This window comes from Rhipicephalus microplus, chromosome 1, assembly GCF_043290135.1.
Source record: "Rhipicephalus microplus isolate Deutch F79 chromosome 1, USDA_Rmic, whole genome shotgun sequence".
NCBI classification, from domain to species: Eukaryota; Metazoa; Arthropoda; class Arachnida; order Ixodida; family Ixodidae; genus Rhipicephalus; species Rhipicephalus microplus.
The window spans coordinates 205,582,346-205,606,687 of NC_134700.1; the positions used below are offsets into that span (position 1 = coordinate 205,582,346).

Below are 24,342 nucleotides of genomic sequence, written 5' to 3' on the forward strand. Positions count from 1 at the left end.
ACCGAGGACGCAGCCAAGTCCTAAGGGCTCCTGGCTGGCACTACAGGCATGAGATCCGCCCCACCGAGGCCACCGGATTCTCAAAATAGAGTTTTCCTCATCCTCCCCCTCCTCCTCTTTATATTCGACCCCCGCAGGCTCATTCGACCCGAGATCGTCATGACCTAACGAAATCATCGACTTGTATCATGAGATGTTCTTCATGTACGAAAATTATCACCGTGTAAATAATGTTATTGAACCTCGTCAAAGTGTCCCTTCAGTCTCTTCGTGCATGATGCGTCGGTTCCTCCTGAGTCGCTGGTGCCTGCAAAAGCCAGTCATAACAGTGAATACAAAATGAAGCCGTTCAGCGATGCACTTATCATTAGTTGAGTGCCCAGTACATTCCCAGCTGTTGCACTAGTAAATTTCGGTTGCCTGTCTATACTGTAAACTTATACCACAAAAATACTTATCCGTATAGAAATATAGTCAGTCTGAAACCTTTTCCAGCACATATTCTCTTTGAACACTTCTTAGTGTGTGTGTGTGTGTGTGTGTGTGTGTGTGTGTGTGTGTGTGTGTGTGTGTGTGTGTGTGTGTGTTTTCAGAGGCAATTTATACACCCTCATTTTATTTTGCTCAAGACGTTACCTCCATCAAAACGCCCTGAACCAACCAGAGGCTGATTGATTTGTGGGGTTTAACGTCCCAAAACCATTATATGATTATGAGAGACGCCGTAGTGGAGGGCTCCGGAAATTTCGACTACCTTGGGTTCTTTAACGTGCACCCAAATCTGAGCACACGGGCCTACAACAATTCCGCCTCCATCGGAAATGCAGCCGCCGAAGCCGGGATTCGAACCCGCGACCTGCGGATCAGCAGCCGAGTACCTTAGCCACTAGACCACCGCGGCGGCGCAACCAACCAGAGGCTGAAATCTAGATGTGATGTTGCAGTCGTGCTTGAACGTACAAGGAACACATAGCCGCGAAAATACTTTTTTTTGTTTGAAATTGTACTCTAATAGTTGGAGTTACACGCCCTTGATGAGACGGGAGGGCCACAAAGTGACGATGACCCTTACAGCTGAAATGGCCCTTGCCCGTTTCGCTCATTCCATCACATTGCTCTGTTCGTCGGCTCGAGTGCTCCTCCTCAGCATGCTGGGAGAAAGAGCGTTGAGCGCACTTACCTGTGAGCAGACAAACAGGCTCCTGCAGTATAGATGACATCAACAGACGTGCATGTGGACGTCACTCCGTACGCTCGAGATTAACAATGGGTCCGCAGAGGAGAAGGGACTGTTTCTTTTTTGTAGCGCGCCCGCGGATAGCGCGCCACGTTTGACATTGTTGATCGTGACGAAATGCTCAACTCTGTGCGCTCCTTCACATGAAGAGCTAAAAAAATTATGACAAGTGGTTGAGGGTGTTTTTAAGGTTATTCGCAATGCCCACGAACTATAAGGTGGCGCGCTGTACAATTCAACATGGCGCCCGCAGGAGACGCAACAACGCAACTTTTCTTGGCAATGAAGTGAAAGCTGCGAGGGTGGGGCTATTGTACATGTATCCCTCCGCGAAGTAGTCCGGTTCGGCTTTAGTGTTTCAAGTTACGGCCACGTTCGAATAATAACGCCACATACAATCTGCTACGTCTGAGTCACCGGAATAGCTGAAGGGCGACGAGCGCTCGCCTGAAGACGAAGACGCCATTTTGACTGTGTGGTGCACGTAAAACTTGCGACGTTTAACACGTGCGAGAACGCGAAATGGCACAGCTTAAATTAAAACAAATGTGTATACCTTTTCGTTGTGTGCTGCCTCTCTTTATGAACAACATCCCGAATAAAGTAGCCCCACCGCGGTGGTCTAGTGATGGTACTCGGCTGCGGCGTCGGCATTTTCGATGGAGGCGGAAATGTCGTAGGCCCGTGTGCTCAGATTCGGGCGCACGTCAAAGAACCCCAGGTGGACTAAATTCCGGAGCCCTCCACAACGGCGTCTCTCATAATCATATGGTGGTTTTGGGACGTTAAACCCCACATATCAATAATCAATCTCGTACTAAGTAATGTTGTTTTTCATTGTTCTCACGCGAGAAACAAGAACGCAATTGCAGAACTATATTCTGCAGCGGTGGCACAACCCCAGTTTAGTACCGTAACCTTCCCTTCGTTGCACACGTGTGGACGTACGGGCCGTTCCACTTTCACCGGATAATGTGATGAGCTGCAGTGAATTGTACAAAAGACCACGGTGTAAGAATAAGTTCATGAGACCAAAATACCTTTTCTAAACCATGAAAGCTCGCCACCTAACTATTTGCCGTGGTGTGAAGGTTATATTTCAGCTCCGTTACTATGCATGAACGACGCTTTGCGAAATCCTGTGCATAGCACAGAAAACTGCAAGAACTAGAATTGACGTATGAAATGAACGGCAATCTGACGTCGTACATGTACCGAGCCTTCCTGACGGACTTGCCGCAGTAGTAGGCCGCTAGCGAGTAGCGCCATTGCTGCGGCCCGGAACCGAATGCGTAACGTGGTGATGGTCTGCAAGCATATAGTACGCCGTCGTGATTACTTGCGCTGCCAGGAACATGAAGTTGCTTTCTCAACGGAACCCAAGCATTTAACACCCGATTAAGCAGCGCTCGTGTCACAGCCATGCTCAGAATTTAGCCGTGCGCAGTTTGCTGCACTCGAATGTTGCCGGTTCTATCAGCGCGACCGAAACAAGAATATTGAGAAGAATACACATATATGCCTTTCGCAACGTCTCAATTGCAAAAATTCGTTGAACAACAACGTCGTTCGGAAAGTACCGGTGAAGTACAGGAGAAGTTAGCCGAAAGGCGTGAATAAGTCGTAAGGTAACTACATGTTTCATCACTCTATAGCCAATTCGCTTCGCTGGTCGAGCTCGAGCATAGTGGTGCTCGATAATACTCACATTGATTGGGCTACATGCAATGAACAAGAAAAACTATGCTTTTGTTTTGACTTCACCGAAGTATATTATGCATTAAATACAATCAAATGGACTTCTGAGCGTGAAAAATCAATAACGTACGAAGGAGCGAAAATGCAACTTGCTCCTCGTGAGTTAGCAGCTGATCGTTCATCGTCGCTATCGCTCTCGGTGCGTTGACAAACTTCTGCGTCCAAAGAAAAAATCCTCGTCGCCAACATGGCTTCTTTCAACATCGCTGCTGAAAGCAAATTAAGGAATTCGAATTCCTTCCGCCGAACGACTTCGACAACATCAACTATCATTGCACCGCTTACCATGTGTATCTCGGCGCCAACAAGCGAATGACTCACTGCGTGTTGATATCTATCAACATACAAAAACAAGTGGCGCAGCATTGGTCAAGTTATGGCCAAGTTTTGGAAAAGCAAATCGCGAGCCCGCGCGACTTTCCGCGTACAATGAATGTTATGGGTCAAGGTGAGTTTCAACTGCAAACGTCAGAATATTATTTAACCAAGAAGATCTATTAACTAACTTATGCAGCTACGGGAAATCTAGCGAAGCTGGTATGTGTACTCTGGGGGTTACATTCGAAAGAAAACTTCACGTCCCGCAAGAATGAATAGGATTGATTGTGTAACAGGCGGTCCGGCTTATTCACTGATGCACGAAACACGAAAAATGGTTTAGTGTTTTTTTCTTGCTAACGCAATAATACCAAGGCTTGCAAAGCCGAACAGGCTAGGGAGCGTCTGCCCTGACCATTCCTTGAGAGGACCCTCCTAAATTCCGCTTGGCGGCGTGACAGTCTATGGGCAAGGACGCCACCAGTATACTGAAACTGCGGCTGAACGGACGGTCGAGGTCCGACTTCGAATCAGGGATGCGGAAGACCCCGATGGAGAAAGTATACGGAGGCCAAGTCGATCTTTAATTGCTACAGAACCTATAAGGAGAATATCAGTGAGTCGCACTTCTACGACAACATTTGCGGCAGCACCCTAGCCCCTGTTCGACGCGAGAGCAGAGCTCCTCGCACTCTTTTAATTGAGTACCGCAGAAGGTTCGATAATGCTGTTGTCAGCAGCCTGTTCAGAGTTTGCGGCACGTATGGAGACCTAGACGCAAGAACACCTCGTTCTCCTCTTAAGACTTCGCACTGCTCCGGTTGAGGGCGCAACCTTCCCGGAGGCGCTATAGGGTTTCTCGATACAGATGATAACGGTGACATTGAGAGGGCACGATATGCGCGGTGGCAATCAGGAAAGGGTAGCTTTCCGGGCGGTGAAGAACTGTACGCCGAACTGAGGACCTGTTATTTGCGCGTCTCCTACCTTTGGCGAGTGTGGGTGTTTCTTTTTTCACTGTCCTTTTTTTTTTAATTTTCTCTGTTGAGGCCAGGACACAGTCTGAGTGTGATTCCCCGTAGAAAAGGGGCAGGTCACCGCTACATAATCATCATCATCATTGCAACTACGTTTGATAACAGTAGTTCCCCAGTCAAAGTAGAATTATTCATGCGTGTTGCAAACTTGAAAGGCTCAGCACCGTTGGATCAAGAGTCCAAGGTTTGCTGATGGTAAATGTTATTAATAAGCACTTTTTCTTTGACCTATAAATGAACGGGACCAAGCGGAAACTTTATTTTTGCTCCCGCCACCCCCCCCCCCCCCCCGTAAGAAAAAAAATGCTACGTATGGTCAATTGGTGTTAAGGTTTGTAGCAAATTGTGTTTTATGATTGCAATGTGCAGGGTTCCAGCACGTTATGACGCGACACACCAGACGGAGGCTGGAAGTTCAGTCCTTGTCTTGTGCGTATGTCTTCTTGCACTCGCGTTGTGGTGTGCTCAGAAGCAGTCATAATTACTGATTCTCTTTCGGGGTGTACTGCGCTCTCTGCAGCAAAAAACTTAACATTAATGCGTATGATTAGTAGTTTATTACCCACAAACTTGAGAAAGTTCTCCTTGGTATGGGTACCTGGCCACTGCGGGGTTTGTCTAAATGAAATGGCACACTCGTTAGCCAAAGCATCTTTAAGCGGACCACTCTTCTCCATTTTACCTGATTTCGCTTACGTAACAGCACTCGGATATAGAAATGCTTGTTTTCACAAGGAAACAAACAAGTTATTATTGGATAAAGTCAGGGCATCGTACATCTAAGATTTTGCTGGAATAAACAGTGGTGCACATCTAGGCAGTTAGAAATTGCAATTACTAGATGACGCTGTAGAATTCCCCTCCTGAATTATTACTCACATAAAGCTCGACTCAGAGCATCTCCATTATGTCTCTTTTGCAAGGAAATAGAAACAATAGATCATTTATCTTTATTCTGTCACCGATATTCTTATCAAAGTAAAAGATACCCTGTCGACCGAAGTGAGAAGCTGTGTTTATAAATAAACGTGGCAGTAGTTTTGTCCTTTGGAGGGATTACATTACGTTATAGCAACAAGGAGGTTTGTTCTGCTGTGTGTGCATACATAATGGAAACAAAAAGTTTAGCTTGTTAGTCTATTGATACTATTATTTCTTCCTCCGAGACTATCTGATTGCTGACCTGCTAGCTCATATATCATTTTCGTACAACATTTATGATTTGTTTCGTGTTTTTACTAAAACTTCATTGGGCGTTTTGAAATACATAACCAACTAACCCAAAGATTCTGCCGCCTGGTTCTCGGCCGATCCCCCTCTGTGGTTGAGGGCTACCAATAAAAGAGGATCATCATCATCATCATCATCATCATCATCATCATCATCATCAACCCTTCACATTGTTGCCGTGAACCAAATGGTCCAGAAAAGCACACTGCTAAAGTGTGTTTTTTACACTCGTAGTTCTTCACTCTCGTGCGAAATATTGAACTTCCCGCCAAAGCCTTGCAAGTTTATTTTAACGTCTACCGTCACGATAAGGCAAGCGGTCATTTCTGTTTTCCAGGCCACCGCAGGGAACGCCACGGCACAGAACACCTACTGGCCACGGCCGCTAACACCAGCAGCAGGATAAGCGGTTGCAGGGCAAGCGCTTGACGTTTGTGCACTAGTTCTTGCTTGCAAATACGGTGCTCACTGAAGGTAAACTTTTCTGTGTTACCTATCTTGACTCTTTATGTGGGACGCGTAATCTATAGCGCTGTTTTCGTGCTTAACTTCGTTAGTCATAGTGTTTGTTTTGACATCCCATTGCGTTGAGTGCGTGCCGGTGATCTTAATGCAAATGTCGCTTTCCAAGTGTTGTCATGAGAATTTATTGTCACTAACTTGTAGCCCACTGTTTAAATACTGCTCTAGGAGACATTCTGTGACAGCAAGTTATTTTGAGTCGCTTTAAAGCGGAAGCCTCAATGTTAACCCGACCGCATCAGGTTCCGTAATGGCGTTTCCTTGATCCCAATCTGCAGGAGGGTCGTGAATTTGCGTATACAAGACCGCTTAGAGTAATCGAACGAAGTGTCATTCAAACGGAGTTTTTCAATGTGGCCCACAAGGAACACACATCGCTCGACAATTGCGCCACGTTTTGCAATGGCGCCAGGTATAGTTCCTTGTTACGCATTGTTTATGAATCACCGAGCCGAAATTGCTGTGAAGTGGCGCGGCGACGACGACCTTGTATTGTTTGTGTCTGCGTTTTCTTTTCCTCCACTCTCACTCTGACGCTTCTTTCGAGTCTCTAAGTGTGCGTGTTCAACTACTTGACCCCCCCCCCCTTTTTTTTTGTCACTACGTGTGTTAGTGAAATGACGGCCCTCGCGTCCCATCCGGAGCACCTCTCGATGCCAGCTGGTTCGGACGGCAGCGACGACCTAATGTCGGACTTCGAGGTGCTCTCTGCGAACGACGAGAGCATGGCGTTAGCTGTCACTGCCAACGGGCCGCTCGAGAATCTGCATCTGTCGCTGCCCCACGGCGACGGCACTTCGCTGTCCAGCGCGAGCGATGATCTGACTCATCAAGAGGCGGAAGAACGTATCGCCAAAGTGCTTCAGGAGAACGCCAACTTGAAAGGTGAGTCTCCTTGTTGCCTCGAGAGACGTGTCGTGTTAAATCATCGCATAGATGTCCTGCCAGCGTTCACGTCCAACTGCTACTGCAACATTGCTACCTCTTTCATCACTCCAAACTGTATATGTTTTTTCTTCATTTTTTTTTACATTTACACATTATATTCACTTTCTCTATTATGCCTTACCGATTCATTGAAATGCTTAGCATGTGTGTTGCCACCTTTTTATGTCTCTTTTTTTGCTATATTCAAACATACTCGCTATATGTTCACCTCCTCTGTTATGCTGTACTGGTTATTTTAAATGTTTATCTTGTAAATTCTTGCACTCCTAATTGCACTGCATGTATATAGTGTACAACTGTGTAATTAAAAACATGCAGTCCCGCTGCGATTTCTGGCCGTGAGACCTGTTTGGTATGTTTCTACATGTACATGATTTTACTCATTGAAAAAGTATAACGTGAAACTGTGACCCAAGTTCGATATCGTTTTGCTACAATGTTTTATGTGTCAGTGCTGGGCGTATGAGTTACGAGAATCCCCATGGACTTCAAAACAAAGCATTATTTCAGTCGTACAGAAGACTAAGCCTGAATGTTTGTTTCGAACAAAGATGATGAAACCGAAGCTCTGTTTTATTTTGACCACATATTGAGAGCTGCCAGTTTGATGGAGCCCAAAACTAATGCCAGCCAAAGTAGAATGTGAAAGAAAACGAGGCGGCCTGTGTGTGAAAGTAGTGGTCTTCTTCAAGTCTCTGGCAAATGTTTAGGTCAGCCTAAAAGATCTTGTACCAAATAGCTCTGTCGCAGATACTCGCTCACGGCCACCAGCTGTTGTCACTGTTTCATTAGCACATAACAGCAGTGAAAGTGCATTGCTGCCCTTTCATTTATTGAGCGATACTCAACTTTTAAGTGGTGAAATTATATTAACAAAGTTGCTCAGTATGTATCAAGTTAGCAAGATGCTTGATTACTTTCTGAAGCTGTTGTTTTGTATACCACATTTACTTTCAATGCTTCATAGTAGCAGTATGTTTCTGCATATTCATGTGAATGTATGTACAGTTGGATACAACTTTACAAGATAGTGGCATTTTCTCCTCAAAAGCATATAAGTCTGCATCAATGGGCACACACTACGGGCTAATGTCATGAGACAGAGGGCCAGTGGAGAACATTGTTATAGAGAACTGTTCTCCCACCTTCAGAGAATATTGCGGAGTGCACGAGTGGGACTATTTTTTTAGTTGCGGAGATCAGCTATTGTGATTCGGGCATCTGTGGGGGGAGGGGGGGTCTCCAGTCTTAAGTTATGTTCAACTTTAGCAACAAACTAACTACCGTCTGTTGGACAACACTTTAGAGGATTGTCAATCGCTTCAAGAGAATGTCAAGTGCACAGCTTGCTGTTGTCACCCATAGGTACCTGTTTCATGTAAATTAGTCCAACGTCCCTGCATAATTTCTCATTTGTTGGTGGTTAATAAAGCTTCAATATTATCCATGCAAGGAACACGGCAGTTGTGCAATCGAATTTCATTGTCGTTATGTTAAGCTTTCGGTCAAGCATCCACCTTTACTCATGCTTCGAGCTATTTCACAAGCGAATGTTTCACAAGGGTTTGTGCTCTGCGAGGCAAATGATGGCACCGCTTGTACCAGAGCACACAACCTTTGTAGCAGAGCGATTTCTGTGGTTGCGAAGGGCAGTGGTAACTAAAGTCACTGTTGCAACTTGCTTCCATTAACTGGCAACATCTGCAATTTTGTGTGCTCGTCACATTGCGGCAACACATTTCAAGCACTTGCAGTCTAATTTTCCTTTGAAAAGATGAGAAAAGTGATGTCCTTGCATAGAATTCCAACAAGTTATGCAGCATCACTAGTTCTGGCAATGACGTGGCTTCATTACTTCTTGCACCCGCTCAACCATTGCAACTGAAAACAGGAAAGACGTACCAAAGAGGTGCTGAATGTAAGGCGTAAACATGCATGCCTCTTTATATATTAATGGAACTAACCAGTTGGAAAAATGATCATGCATGCACAAGGCAACCACGATGCTTTATTGACCTCAAAGCATAGCCCTTCAAGGTTTGATATTGCTGTTACTGAGGGGTCTTTAGATGACTATAGTAAACAGACAATAGTTCATGTCACAGCACTTGTTGTTTATTGGTGAAATCGAACACCAGTGTGAGGGCTGGACGTGGTTGCACGCAGTGCGGATTATCCACGGCAGATTTTGTTTGCACCAGAAGTATTGAACTCTTTCATACAATGATTGATGTATAGCTTGGCTGGACCATGGCACGCAGTTTTACTTTTCTAAGAAACTTGAATTAGTAAGGTATGAGTGAATGAATTTTTTGTGTAGTTTCACTGCTTCCTGAGCCAAGACTTTCTGCCATTTGGCACTAGTGGATGCAAAAATAAGAAAATTTTCAGGTGGGACATTTAGGAACAAGTACAGGCTAATCTGGTGTTCAGAACACGCAGGCCTGGAGAGAAATGAAAGTGCCGACGCTTCTGCTCGGGGGCTGGCGAACTGAGCAGAACATCGATAACCCTGTCCATCTTTTCAAACACTCCAGAAGGAAGCGAATGAGAAGGATAATGACTTATCCAAAATGGCCCCTTGCAAAATTCTTGCTAACCCTCGAGGCACGTGACAAAAATACAGAGCCACCCCCCACAAATCATTAGAAGGGGAGGACGAGGTCGACCTGTGCAGAATTAAAATGAGAGTCTTTCCCAACATTGTAAGATTAAACAAAATTTTGGCAGCACTGTATAGGCACGCCTGTCCGTGGTGTGGCGGCTCGCCATCGCTCTACCACATTTCGTGGCGATGCCTAAACCAACCATCAAATTTAGATACCTTCTTAGGTCAGTACAAGCTCTAATACTTTAAAGCAGTGGGAGGCACAGCTCGCCAAACTCTGACCCAGAGGTGCAGCTTGCGCTTCTGGGTCACGTCAGGCTGGCGGCCACAGCCAGGGGAGCCCCGTCCTTAGGGCCCGACCCATCGGGCTCATTACCCCTGTCCCAAACCCTCGTGAGTTTGAGGCAGGGAAGTTTCTCTTCCTTTCAAAGTCAAGATTTGACCAACCACAAGTATGAGTGATGACTTATGGAAAATAGTGTTCATTCATATGGTCACCTGTCATCTGGCAACCAAACTAAATAACAAAAAAAGCTTTGCCGCCCCGCCGCGGTGGTCTAGTGGCTAAGGTACTCGGCTGCTAACCCGCAGGTCGCGGGTTCAAATCCCGGCTGCGGCGGCTGCATTTCCGATGGAGGCGGAAATGTTGTAGGCCCGTGTGCTCAGATTTGGGTGCACGTTAAAGAACCCCAGGTGGTCAAAATTTCCGGAGCCCTCCACTACGGCGTCTCTCATTATCATATGGTGGTTTTGGGACGTTAAACCCCACATATCAATCAAAAAGCTTTGCCACCCTTTTTTAAAATACAAGAAAGTGCTTACAAATTTTTGACACTCCATCGGCGTGTAGTGTTCAATCTCATCACAGCCACACGAACAAAATGAGACTTTCAAATGTACATTTTAAAATGAACTAACTCAGCATTGCTCTCTAAAGTTTCTAAATGAAACGAAATTTCCCTGCGGCTGAATTTTTTATGGGTGGGTATTTACACCACTGAAGCCATCTTGACAATGAAGCATGGCTCGTGATGGTGCAGTTTTCATATTAGCAGCCTTTGAACTGCACCTAGTAAGTAGTTAATGGTGCACGCTAGCTCCAAGGTGTTCCAGTGCCACTTTTCTTCTGCTGATGAGCCACTCCTCTGTTAACATTCATTGCTTTCAGCTTGTGTTGATTGCATTTTCTTCTATTTAGGTACTAAGTTTTCACGAGGCTGTCCCTCGTATTGTAAGCGGGAAATTTAGCGCACGGGCTGATCTGTGTGTATCTGCGCAATCTTAAACTACACTTCTTATGTGGTTGATAATTTTGTTGCCATCTACACTGACTTGCCCTCTTTCTTATGACCATGCAGAAAAAGTGGCTCTTTGTACATCCAAGATTCAGCAGCAGTACGACACTTTTGTGGCATATCAAAAGCAACTCTCTGAGGCACAGGCAGCACTCAAAGTGGAGCTGTCAGACACTCGTCGCAAGCTTGAGGAGAAGTGCTGCTTGGAAGTGGAATTGAGGGATCTTGTGGAGAAGCTGCAAAAGGCGTGCACTCTGGTAGGTACTATAATGTTAAATGGGACTCCTAACGCACAATCTGTTCAAATCATTCTTTGAGAGATCTTGAGGATCAAGAAGACACTAAATGTAAAAAAAGATGAAGTTTTGCGCTAAATTGAAAGATGAGGTTTGTGTAATGTAGGTGCGCACGGGCTCTGGGTTGCCTGAAAGCCCGTCTCGCGAGCCAGGCTCGGGCAGGCTGTCTTTTGATCTCGGGTCCAGGCCAGTTCCAAGCTACATTGTTTTCTCTGGGGTGGCGCAGGGCCAGCTGCAAAGCCTGAATGAAGTCCACCTGAGAATGCTTACCGCCAAAAAATGCAGCGAAGCGTATGTGGAAGTAAGACAGCTTATTTCGTCATTTTAACCAGAGAGTGGGGAAAATGAAGTCTAGCCTGCCACAAGGAAAGCAACAATTTACCTGCCGCACAAGATAAACTTGGTTATTTGTGAAATCATCCTCCTGCCCCTGTCTTGCAACTGAGGTACTACCGTATTTACTCGCATAATCCTTGCACTTTTCCTGGCGGACAACAGATTCAAAGTTGGGGGTGCGAGAATTACGCTGGGAGAACTTTCCGCGAAAACGTACCGAGCGAGAAAGAAAACGAAGTGGCCGCAAATTGGGATTCTCACATCAGCAACTAACAACAAGCTTTGAGAAGTACCAATTAAAACTTACCTCAACCATAAAAACACAGGTTCAACACAAGGCAAGATTTATTCAAGACACAAAAACTGCAAGCAAATAGCCGAGAATGAAAGTACCATATGCAAAGCTTGTAGGCGTTGCATGCGAAGCGGTAGCGTTCGTCACTCAACAGGAGCCCTCAAAATGTATGTGTAGAACGTCAGTATTGGGCTGATGGCTATTTAACAGAATCGTCTGCAGTTTCCTTCAGAAGAAATAAAGTTTACCATCAATCCCGGTTTTAGGCACACAAGGCCCAAGGCGTATTGGTGTCTTTCAGCTGCCATCACCAGTAGCGAACACAGAACTCGTCGACTCCGAAGGGCGTACCGGCAGCCCTGTTGCTGTTGTTTAGTGCATGATCAATCACTTTCAACTTGAAATCAGCCGTGTAGCTTCAGTATCGCCTTATAACGTGACAAGATTACTGACACAACATACAAAAGACACACCGCAACCCGCAGTTGCCACTTTGGCTTGGATTGGATTGAATCTCTGTGCAATCATGGTATGCTTGATGTTTAAGAGATGGCGCACGCTATGATCAGTGGCTGGTACGAGCAGACCACATTATTGCAGTAGTTTTTGAGGGTGCGATAATTACTCGAGGAAAAAAAGAAATCTTATTTTTGTTGGGTGACGTGGGGGGTGCAAGAATTATGCGAGTGTGAGGATTACGCGAGTAAGTACGGTAACTTCTGAAAGAACAGTCTAATCCCAAGCTTGCTATGCGTGCAAAGAAGGTGTTGGCAATTCTGGCTGCCAATGCGAGCAGGGAACGGAAGTTAAGTTTGGCGGAATATGTGATGCCGGAGAGCCGCGCGTCACTGAAGACTAGATCATCAGACAGCTTGTTATTTTTGCTCCACAATTTGTAACCTGTGTATACACACTGAAATCTCGGTACAACAAACCTGAAAGGACCTCTTAAAAATCATTTTTCATTAAAGTCATTGTAGTGAAAGTATTGAAAATTTGCACAAAAAAACCTTAATGCAGACACAGGAGTCGCCTACCTGTGGTGTATATATTCACGACCGCGTTATGCTCTAATAAAGCGCGAATAAAATAAAGAAATATTGCGGAACCAGTGCATGTTTATATGCGAATGAGCGTGATCTATCCTGATGTGGACTGGTGCATTGCTGAAAGACGTACTGTAATGGTGTGCGTCCTTTTTACGCACTGTGAAGCATTGGCTGGTGTTAAATACTGATTCTTCACGTTGGTTCACACTCGCTGTTTCAATGTTGTCTTTGCACTTGGCGCTGTTTTTTTATCAAGACAAATGGTATGGATCATATCGTTCGTCAGCTGCACTCACATGCATGCTTCATCGTCACACTGTGCGTGGTGTTTTCGCATTGGTGAAGCATGCACGGGTGTTCATTCGCGACTTCATCCCACAGATCACTCGCGCCGCATTTTTCATGGCCGTAGCCTTTCTTTCGTGCTGCTTTCGGAGCTCATCTTTGACATTCAACCACGAACTAAAAGGTTAAAATACAACCACGTAACAAGTGCGCAGTTAAAGCTGTTTGACGAAAACAAAGGCAACGAGGTGAAACGTGACATAAAATACAGGTAGAACGCGATGGTGATAGGGCTATCGCACGAGTGAATAGGGCAGGCAAATTTAGAAATATGCGGGCGTACTTATGATGATGACAGTGGCAGATATGGAACTGGGCATCATTTTTATAGCTGCAAGCCACTTTTTACAGTTGCTATTCGTTACATTGAAGTGTTGAGGATTTATAAGGGGGATAAAATTGAATACGGTATTCTGAAGCATTCGAAATTGTGAAATTCGTAGTAGTGAAATAGTTTTGCATTAACGCAATGGACATTTGGAGGGGTATTCTCGAAAAAGTTGTTAATTCGAGGTTCGCTATAATGAGATTTGACTGTAGTGTCGTGCTCTTTACTAATTTTTCACTTTAATATGTTAAAGGGCCACATTATCGAAAAAGAATAGCTTGTCTTGTCGGCAAACATCGTCGAGCCAGACCGGGCGTCACCTGGGCTTCTGTTATTGTACATAGGGCTGGGCTCGCAGCTTTTTAGCACCAGGCTTGGGCGGGTCTTTGGCACTGCCATCAGGCCAGAGCTTTGCCGAGCTTCGGCGTGGAAGTGAGGGCCGTGTACAGCTCAATTGTGTAATGACCACTTCACCATTCCTGGCAAGAACATAGTATATCGTTAAAGGGGCCCTGAAACACTTTTTTAATTAACCATGCAATCAATTCACATGAAGAGGTTATTGCCTTATAAATTCAACGCCACAAAAATTTTAATACATCCAGTGCGAGCGCAGTTACAAAGCTTTGTTGCATGCTGCAATGAGATTCTCTCTTCTCTCGTCCCGACAAAAGCGCTGGTAGCTTAGCAGGGAGAAATGGCAGGGCCACAGCAAAACGTCACGCGAGCCTAGTGACCTTGAGCATTTTTTTTCTTTTTTTTTCTTCGAATGTGCCGCTTCTTCAGTGTAATCGCGCGCGCACGCGTGGACAAGCAGCGGCCTCCCGCCGCGATCTCTGTAACGAGCGAGTGCGCCAGGTTCAAATCGGCCAGTGGTGGACATGGGTCGTTGACATGTGATTTTTGGGTATATAACGCGATTCGCCGAGAGAAGAGAAAGCAATTTTTAGCTGACTTTGATAATTTATTGTGAATTCCAGGCCGTGTGCTGTGCTATATTTGGCTCACGTGTTGTCGGGAGCATCTACTACCGATCGGCAGCGTTTTCTGGCCATGCTCAAAAAGTGTTGCAGGGCCCCTTTAAGCAAGGAAACGATAAAATAGAGAAATTTTAAGTGGAGCCCTCCGACTCTGGATTTGTCAGCCGCTATACAGTAGACTCTCGATAATACAATAATTCATACTTTTGAATAATTCAAATAAATTTCATTATGTTGGTTGGCCCTCTATTCTTTCAATGTATTTAAAAGCCTATCAATTCAAACTCTATCATTTGGTCAATTCATACTTTTTTCAGTTTCATACCAGAAAATATCTGCTGCTTTGTCACTACTATTAAAAAATTAGCATGCTTATATAATCCTCACAGTCTAAAAATGAAAAATAAGAACCTCAGGCCTTCAAGGAAAAAGGATTTGCTAGTAAACAAATGTTTGAGACAGAGCACACGCGCGGTTAACTGTGATGCTTCTCAACTGGTATAGAGAGCTTTGTGCTGAGGGCACATACCTATAGCAAAGATGCAGTTGGCAATTCACAATTTCTTTGAAGGTCTGATCGGCAGTAAATGGCCAATAAACTTGTGGGCCCTACACTATTGCTTTCTGTTAATTGCGTGCAGTGCGGTTTTAAATATACTTAAAACAATTATTTAAATGTGATAAAATCAATGCCTAATCATAATTTGGGGTGTTACCTCACCCAGAGTAATCTATCTGAAAAGTTTTGATAATTTTAACTTCTTGATAATTCGAACAAGATTCAGAGGTACCTTTGGGTTTGAAATAACGATAGTCCAATGTACTTTAATTTAAAAAAAAAAGACCAAACAAATGTGACTTGAATGTAAGACACAATCAGATGGTTTGAGTGCAATGGGAACTAAATTGAAAATTGAGAAGAAATGAGAAACAAGCTTTTGTTCCTGTTTTAAAGGAACGTCTACCAGTCTGTGTGGACTGCTTGCAAGAGTGTAATGTAGTATGTGTAAAAATGCTCCACTGGATTGTATTCGCACAGTTATTATTCAGTGCTGCTGTTGTTCAGTTATCAGCTTAGCTGGTCTCTGAGTTCTTTCTGCAGTGTGAGCAGAAATTTGCTCTTAACGAAACTTGCACTGCTCAAAAATTTGCATTTTCATTATGCAAAGTTTCTCCGATATAGCGTTATTCATGCTGCTTCCTCATCTGCTCTCCAAAAGGCTCAACCCTTCCCCCTCCCCCCACCCTTGTTTATTTATTTATTTTTTGTTCGTGCGAATTTCAGGCACACTAGAATGAAAGACTGGTGCTGTTTAGTTTTTTTTATTACAACAGTCTGTCGTGATTTGGTAAGTAAAGCAGCACCTATTTGCCTGCAACACACATATGTAGACAGATGCCACAAACAAGCAGTAGCTGCCTTCGCCTTTCTTGCCCTCTTATGTTGAAGTATGTGATAATCTTCTGACATGCAGTATGCATCGGAACGCCAAGCTATGACACTGATGTCCGGAAAGTGGGATCCCAAAAGTGGCAAAGACGGTGCTGCCGAGGGACAAACTACCTCAGCAGATGTGAGACACCATTTTTATTCCTTAAACCTGTGCAGGCTTTTTTATGATTCCTTTCTTTGGGGTTTTGATACTGTCTTCGATGTTGTAAAGTACTAAGTGACCTGCAAGGCTCAATTCTGTACTCTGAACCTGGATAAGATTTAACGGAGAGTATCTTAGTAACCTGCAATTCGATAACATTGCCTTGATGAATAACTCGGGGGACGAATTACAACTCATGATTTCTGAGCTGGACACAGAATCAAAAGAGTAAGTCTGAAAATTATTATGAACAAAACTAAATGTGCAACTGTCTTAGCAGGAAACAACGCTTTGCGATAGGTAAAGAGACACTGGAAGTTGTAAAGAAATACGTCTATTTGGAACAGGTAGTAACCGTGGAGCCGAACCGTGAGAGGGAAATAAGTAGAATAAGGTTGGGGTGGATCACATTCGGTAAGCATTTTCTAATCATGGATGGGAATCTGCCGCTAACCCTCAAAATGAAGGTATATAACGGCTGCATCTGGCCGGTACTTACCTACGAAGCAGAAACCTGGAGGCTTACAAAGAGGTTTGAGCTTAAATTGAGGTAGAGGCTGCGAACGATGGAAAGGTAGGTCATACGTGTAACCTTATGAGACAGGTAGATGGCAGAGTGGGTCAGGGAGCAAAGTGGGGTTAAGGATATCATAGTTGAAATCAAGAAGAAGAAATGGACATGGGCCGGGCTCGTAGCACGTAGGCAGGATAACCGCGGGTCATTGAGGGTAACCGATTGGATTCCTAGAGAAGGAAAATGTACAAAGGGGAGACAGAAAATTAGGTGGGCTGATGAGATTGAACAGTTTGCAGGTATGACATGGCGGCAGAAAGCACAAGACCGAGTTGATTGGCGAATCATGGGAGAGGCCTTAGCCCTACAGTGGGCTTAGTCAGGCTGATGATGGGGATGATTAACTTTTTCGGATTGTTTATTTCCCACTCTGAGTTAATGTCTTGACTGAAGTTAGCTGAAATTTGACACCCTTTCTGTTCTCATTTAAACTTTTGCATTCTTCAGATTTCAGAAGAGTGGTGCAGGTACACAGGCTTTAGGAATATTCTCTATTTCAATGTCAAACTTGGCGATTGTAAATATTTAGTCTTGTACTGTTTCTCGTGTTGGTTTCAAATGTGCAACACTTCCTTGAAGATCAACAAGAGCTGCCTCCCTATTCTTTCCGGAAACAGTAGGAGGAGCGCGGCTCAGCAGAAAGTGTGTTATTATTGCATAGCTATATACTGCAGTAGACTTGCAATAATTCATGCTCTGATAATTTATACTTTTGGTTAATTCAAACAAATTCAATTCAAAACAAACAAATTCAAGTACATGCATTGTGCATGGACTACTTTGTTTAAAATGAATTGTTAAATTTATTGAGCGTACCACTGTTGCATCATGCACACTCTTATTCCTTCTTTGGTGTGCGAGTTAACTTGTTCTTTAGACGCCATGTATTCTTTATTGTTGAGCCATTGTGCTATCCAGGCATGCACTTTGTTTTTCATGTTGGCAGTGTTTTTGTGTTGTTAAAAGACCTTTTAAATTTTTTTCTTGCCTCTTCATTATACTTTGTTTCTTTTGCGTTTTCTCAGTGTACAGACAAATCTGATGTGGTTCCTGGTCTCTTACCAAGCAAGGACAAAAATGTGATGGTGGGCTGCTCTTTTGGCTGCTGCATGCCAGCTTATGATCGTAGTATACTTATACAATAAGGCTGTAGATTCGATTACCGACATGACAATACTGCCTTCCTCACTTGGTTAGTGTTTAGCAAAGTGTTATTTCACTGCAGCAGTGTGAATAAATGTAATCTTGTAGCCATGCTATCAGCGTACAGTTCTAACATGGCGTATGCCTTTTTATAATGTCTACTTCGTTACCAAGAACTGGCACATACTACGTAAAGCTTCAATTTCTACTTCAGTGTGGAAATGTGGCAAAAATGCTTAATTAAGGGCCACGTACTTCAGTGAGCAACCATTATCTGGACTAATGCAAGGCATCTACACCTAAGGTTCCAAGTGGGTCCGGCAAATTAAGGGGCTGGGGGTGATATCGATTCAAGCAGGTGGTCCACAGAAGTCTTAATACGTTACTTGTGGCCACAGGTTTTCACAAAGCACTGGCGAGTAGTCTTGAGTAAACACATAATGTATCACTGGCTTGCTCCATTCAGGTTATTGCCGTGGTTAGACAGTAGGCCATTTATTGCTATCTCCATTACAGAGCATTTCTCAGGCTGTGGTGGAGCTTTATCAGGAACAGAGCAAGACGGTGCAGCTCACTGAGAAGATAGATAAGCTTACTGAGCAGGTGAGAGTGTCTATCCTATCATTCTAAAAATATCAGTGGGTTATCCTGTTCCTTAACAGAGCTTGGGTGCATTCATTGTTTCAGATAAAGTAGGTGAAACTAGTGGGTACCTCGCGCAGGTGTTCTTGCCCACATTGCAGTTTGAAACTCTCAGAGATTTAAGGGGGCAGACTCGTCTTAGACATTTTTTTTGTTCATTTCTGCAATGATCTAGATCAAACTGCACAGGATTAGGCAGTTTTTTCTGCTGATTTCAAATATTTAATTAGTTTTTCTGTCATTCATCTTATTCTTGGTATAACTTCACCTTCTTCTATTCACCTTCATCTTCTATTGTTTAAGGCCGCCATAGAAAAAAAAGTGGTCAAGTAAAAATGGTATTTAAGGTATGCCAACATGAACTAATGACTATAGATTGAAAGTATGCAAGATTTTTGTTTTTGTTTTTAGGCCTTTTTTGTTTATTTTACCGCAAAATTAACTATCCATTTTCAAATGCAGTTGGAATTGTGTTACAATTTGTATGAGTAATTAATTAAAAAAGCTTGTGCTCTAAAGTCTTCTCCCATACTTGCATTCTACACGCATACAGGTTTCCATTGCAAAAAGAATTATTCTTGTACCTGCCCTAGCTGCAGAGATATTGAGGCCTCAAAATTGAAGTTGTAAATTTACTTTTTTGAGAAAAATGGAAAAAACTGAAAACACACAGCTTCTTCAAAAAGCAACAATCATGATGTGCATGTCTTGCAATCCTCATAAAGGTGCTCATAAATTTGTAGCGGAGCTTCTAACACAGGTGCCGGCAAATTATAAAGAAGCCTTGAAGTCGGTTCTCTATTTTTTGCAGGTTCTGAATGTTAAAAGCACCTAGAATCTGGACAGTTCGAATGACATTACAAAAAAAATTACCTCTTCCTGATGTGTGAAAATTTGCAGAGAGATAGAAAAATACCTGCAAAAATCAAATATGCCAATTTTAAAAAATGAATTTTTTTGTCACTTTTTGGTTCCAAAGACCAGTCTGCCCCCTTAATGGGAACTATAAATTTTTTCTTCTTCATTCAGTGTATTCATTCATAATTTTTCATTCTTAAGTTAAGAATGTCTTAAGGACATTCTTTACTTTCATTAATGTAGTTTGCAGCTCTTTTGTTTTTTTTTTTTCCAAGCTGCTATTGTAGCTTGTGCCCCTTAGTGGCCAAATGAGAAATCTAAATGAAAAATCTAAAGACTTTAGGCTGGTACCTGGGTCAGGGGTTGGCGCATAATAACTTGTTGCATTTTCGGACGTTTCTTGAACCTTAACTGTGCCCTGTTGCAGCTCGAGTACAAGACACAGCGAATAGAAGAGTTGGAAGACGTCACCTCCAAACTCCGACGGCAAGTGAGCGAGGCTGAGAGCAGGAATGCAGCATTTGCTTCACAGGCCACTACCAAGTAAGTCTGTTCAAAGTGCCATCTGTGCTCTCTGGGTCAGAATTCACAGAACTCTTGGCTCAAATGTCAATTTCTACTGAATTGATAAGTTGCTGCTGTGAGTTGGCCTAAAGATAATTGCTGTTTTCAGAAGAGCCTTCACACGTAGAAAAGTTGTGGTAGAATCCATTGTGCGATTGAAACCTGATGCATGCAGTGAAATTTTGTTACTATGAATCTCATGCTAACAAACTTTCTAGATTGGCAAACATTTGAAAAGTCCACATGCAAGAGCCTATTGCGTTCACGTAAATAATGAGCTTGGGTTAAACCCGCAAAGGAGCAAGCATGGACTTATGCATACTTAAATGGCCCTGTTTTATAACATGCAATAACAAATTTTTCAGATAAAGTTGATTCGTAGTCCAGAAAATATGGTAAATCTACAAGCTTAAAGTGTGTATGTTCAACTACTTGACACTTGCTTTAATGCCTTGTGAAGTGTTAATCTTGTCAAGTGTTTGTTGTTCGGTTGTCTCCATATACTGTATTGCAGGCAGGCAGAGCTTGAGACAGCTCTTCTCGAGAAAGAAGCTTTGGTCAGGGCTCTGCAAGGGCAGTGCGAGGGCAAGGTTGCTGAGATTGAGGAGCTAAGGTGAGCATTCATTGTGGACGCTGCTGAATCTATAATCAGAAAAAATTCAAAGTGGGTCACTCATGCTCACAAGTAAGGTAGGTCATGATTGTGCTAAATATAATGCTTAAAATCAATTTTTTTGGGGGGGATGGACCAGTGTATTTTATATCATTATATTATAGGGAATTGTTAAGAGCTAATGTTTTTACAGTGCGTGTCCTCTCACTGCACCCAGCTGCTAGTTGGGAACAGCTTTCTCTGGAAATCTTTGAACTTGGACAAAAAAAAGAAGCTGCTGAAATGTTTTACTCTGTCTCAGCTGTTCTTATGCATTGAGAATATTCGATCTGAAATTACTCTCTCTTTCTGTCACTTTACTTGTTTACTTTACTGTTGTTGCTTTAATTTGGGTGTTTCAGTGACGACTTCCCACTGTGCTAGGCGTCAAGAGCACAATAACAAAAAGGAACAGAAAAAAAACAGTACCTGAAGCTAAGGGAGTGTTTGAAATGCACAATTCACAAATTAATTTCACCTTCTTTCCTCTTGCCTCATGTTAACTGTGGCAGAATCCACAGAACTCAGATTGCAGTCAAAATTTTATTATGTGAAATCCATATTGGAGATTGTGGAAAACTTTCACTGTGCCACAGCAGCTGGAACAAGGAGAAATGTTTTGAAATTTGATACGCTTACTTGTGAACAAAAAGTGTTGACAAATTGATTTATCAATGCAATGATTTTGTTTTCATTTAGTGTGTTTGTTAAGGGGGGGCGCGGCAAGTAAAGTGCCGATTTTGGTCAAAATATGCGATTTTCTGATTTATTTTTTTTCGTAATCTTCAGACCTTCAACTTCCTTGTTCTAAAATATTACAGCGAAACGTGCGCTACAAATCCCGCAAATAGTGTTTTTGCCGAGGCTAGTCGCCGAAAAGTGCGAAAAAAAAGCCCCTGAAACGGTGTTGTTCACGCCGCACAAACGCGCCAAGTTGTTGACCGTGGGCCGCCATTTTGGTAGCTTTGGAAAGAAGAGAGAGCCGGCTTCCCGATGGTCGCGGTCTCGTATTTCGCCGAGTGAAAATAAAAGCGCGAGGAGCAAGTAAAAAAACGAAAACGAAGAACGGCAATTGGCTGCGCGGGTCACGTGGTAGCAGGCGCGACCTCTTACTGGTCAAAGCTGCGCCGCGCACCTTGGCAACCTTGGAAGCGCGAGCGCATCTGCGGCCGCCGTGTCGAGAATCATCCGGCGTGCGCTTCGTTTTTTGCCAGTTTGCTGTTTTTGTGATAGTTCGCGTGCTTTTTTTACCAAGCTTTGTTTACATCGGTGGTCTCTTCTGAGTGCTTGCTCATACTGCGGTGCTATGTTGTCGCAAAAAAAGTTCCGGAGCGTCCACAAGTACGGCAAGCGTCGGAAAGCTTGGAACAAAGGGCAGACGACTGCGGCTGCCGTCCCAGTCGCAGTTCCGGACGGAGCATGCTCTTCAAGCGTCACGGAGCCTCTACTCAGACCCTTCGCTGATTGTTGTGAGGCCGAGAGTGTGGAAGGTGCCACATCGTCGTATGTCAGACCGCCGGATGCCGTCGACCGTGATGGACGCTCTCGCGAACCCGATTGCGGTGGCACCGCGTCGGCAGCCGTTGCAACTCCGGGCGTGCGCGCGTCGAACATTCTATCGCGAGTTTCGGCCCAGATTCCGAGCAGTGAAGAAATCGCGCAGCGGGCGCAGACAAGGCGGGATGTTTTGGATGCCGTAGCATCGAAGTCCGCTTCAAAGCGGAAGCTCGAGCTTCTGAACGAAGGCTGCGACGAAAATGACGGCGGTAAGAACTCCACATTCTTCATTGTAAATAAGAAGATGCTGAACGGTCTGCTTTCGTCAGTAAAGTGCAACAAGTGCGACGAAGGGTCGATACGCCTCGAGACTACGCACTGCCTTGGACTCGCGGCGAGGATGGAACTTTTTTGTGACAATTGTGGCATAGTGAACAGTGCGTGGTCGTCCCCGAGGTGCTCCGGGCAACAAAAAACGAACCCCTTTGAGGTAAACGTGCGTGCTTTGAGGGCTGTGCAGTCAGTTGGCAGAAAACAATCTGCCATAAATGACATTTTTTCTGCGATGGACATTTCGCATCGAGCACTGCACCACAAGTCCTACCAGAGACTGCAAAGGAAGTACAGCCACCCTGCCACCACATCAGCTGCCACCCGCATTGAAGCAGAAAGTGCACAGAAGGTGCATGACATTTACAAGGACCTAGGAGGAGTGCCAGGCAACATTGACGTCATTTACGACGGCACGTGGATGACGAGGGGGCACAGAAGTCATATTGGCGTGGGCTGTGTAATCGAGTTGTACACAGGCTTGGTCTTGGACCACTGTGTCCTGTCCAACTACTGCCAAGGCTGTGCTGTTGGCCCCAAGCCTGGTGACGACAACTATGAGGAGTGGCTTGAGAAACACAAGCCACAGTGCCAAAAGAACACCGATGCTAATGCAGGCCAAATGGAAGTAGAAGCAGCGAGGATCATGTTTGAAAGATCGTTTACCAAGTACAAGCTTCGATACATCAATGTGCTCTGCGACGGTGACAGCCGTACGTACCTTGCCCTCACGCAAGACAAGGTGTATGGCTACATGTTGATTAAGAAACAGGAGTGTGTGAACCATGTGAAAAAAAGAATGGGCACTTCCTTGCGCAACCTTCTTGATGAGCACAAATCCAAAGGCCGAGGACTGAGCATGGGTGGCAAAGGCCGGCTGACGCAGGGCCTTATAAAGAAGTTGACGAATTATTATGGCTGGGCCATTAAGAGCCACCCCAACGATGTTCCTGGCATGGAGAGGGCCATCATGGCCACTTATTACCATGTAACATCCACAGACCAGGATCCACACCACGACCTGTGCCCAAGTGGGACTGACTCCTGGTGCCCGCACAATCAGGCATTGGCCAAGGGAGAGCCGCTGCCGCCTCACAAACATAAACTGCCCCCTCACGTGCGAGTGGCACTGCTGCCAATCTACAAGCGCCTCTCGAACAAAGAGCTCCTTGAAAGGTGTGCGCAGGGAAAAACCCAGAACGCTGTGGAGAGTATGAACAGCCTCATTTGGTCACTCCAGTCCAAGAGCCAGTTCGCCTCCCTTCGAAGTGTGGAAAGTGCAGTTGCAGATGCAGTCTGCCGTTTCAATGGTGGCTGCAAGAGTGCGCTGCAAGAGATCACTGCTCAACTGGGCTTCAATCCAGGAGACTGCTCTTTGCGGCGAGCAGCCGAAAAGGATGCCAAAAGGGTAAAGAGGGCTCAAAAGGCGCATTGTTCCACGACAAAGAAGCGCAAAACTGGGTTGCGCTCTACAGAGGCCAAGGCCACAGCATCTCAGGATTACTGCCCAGGAGGATTCTGAGTGTTTTAGGCATGTTGTGAACTTCCAAACAAGAGTGAACTTTCAAAGTCAGTTTTCTCAACTCTTGATTTTCGCCTATGTGCCTTCGCTAGAACATCTGTCATTTTCTAACAAAGACTGATAGAGTCGTTCCGTTTTTTGCACTAGGCTCAGGAGGCCTTTAGCAGTGCAATAAAGCTTTATCTCTCTTCTTACTCATCATTTAAAATTTTTAGAACACATTTTATAATTACTGCGATGTGTGCGCAAAACAACATCCATGTTTTGGAAATTTTATTTATGGTTACAAGAACTAGAAAAATCAACTAATAGCTTCTTTGCACAAGTTGATGCTTTGGGAACATAATAATATGAAAAAATAATTTCATTTAGCAATAATTATC

At 44.3% G+C, this 24,342-nt stretch overlaps 1 protein-coding gene across 1 annotated transcript in view; it reads left to right on the forward strand.

Annotated features, from left to right (window-relative positions):
• The first annotated feature begins 5,897 nt into the window (after nt 1-5,897).
• The window catches only part of LOC119159779 (uncharacterized), a 32,006-nt gene continuing 13,561 nt past the window's right edge, over nt 5,898-24,342 (forward strand). Inside the window, exons 1-8 of the mRNA XM_037412631.2 lie at nt 5,898-6,054; nt 6,716-6,987; nt 11,017-11,210; nt 16,058-16,156; nt 17,777-17,836; nt 18,411-18,497; nt 19,822-19,937; nt 20,473-20,571. Coding sequence (XP_037268528.2) covers nt 6,720-6,987; nt 11,017-11,210; nt 16,058-16,156; nt 17,777-17,836; nt 18,411-18,497; nt 19,822-19,937; nt 20,473-20,571 — 923 coding nt within the window. The 5' untranslated portion in view covers nt 5,898-6,054; nt 6,716-6,719. The remainder of the gene's footprint in view (nt 6,055-6,715; nt 6,988-11,016; nt 11,211-16,057; nt 16,157-17,776; nt 17,837-18,410; nt 18,498-19,821; nt 19,938-20,472; nt 20,572-24,342) is intronic.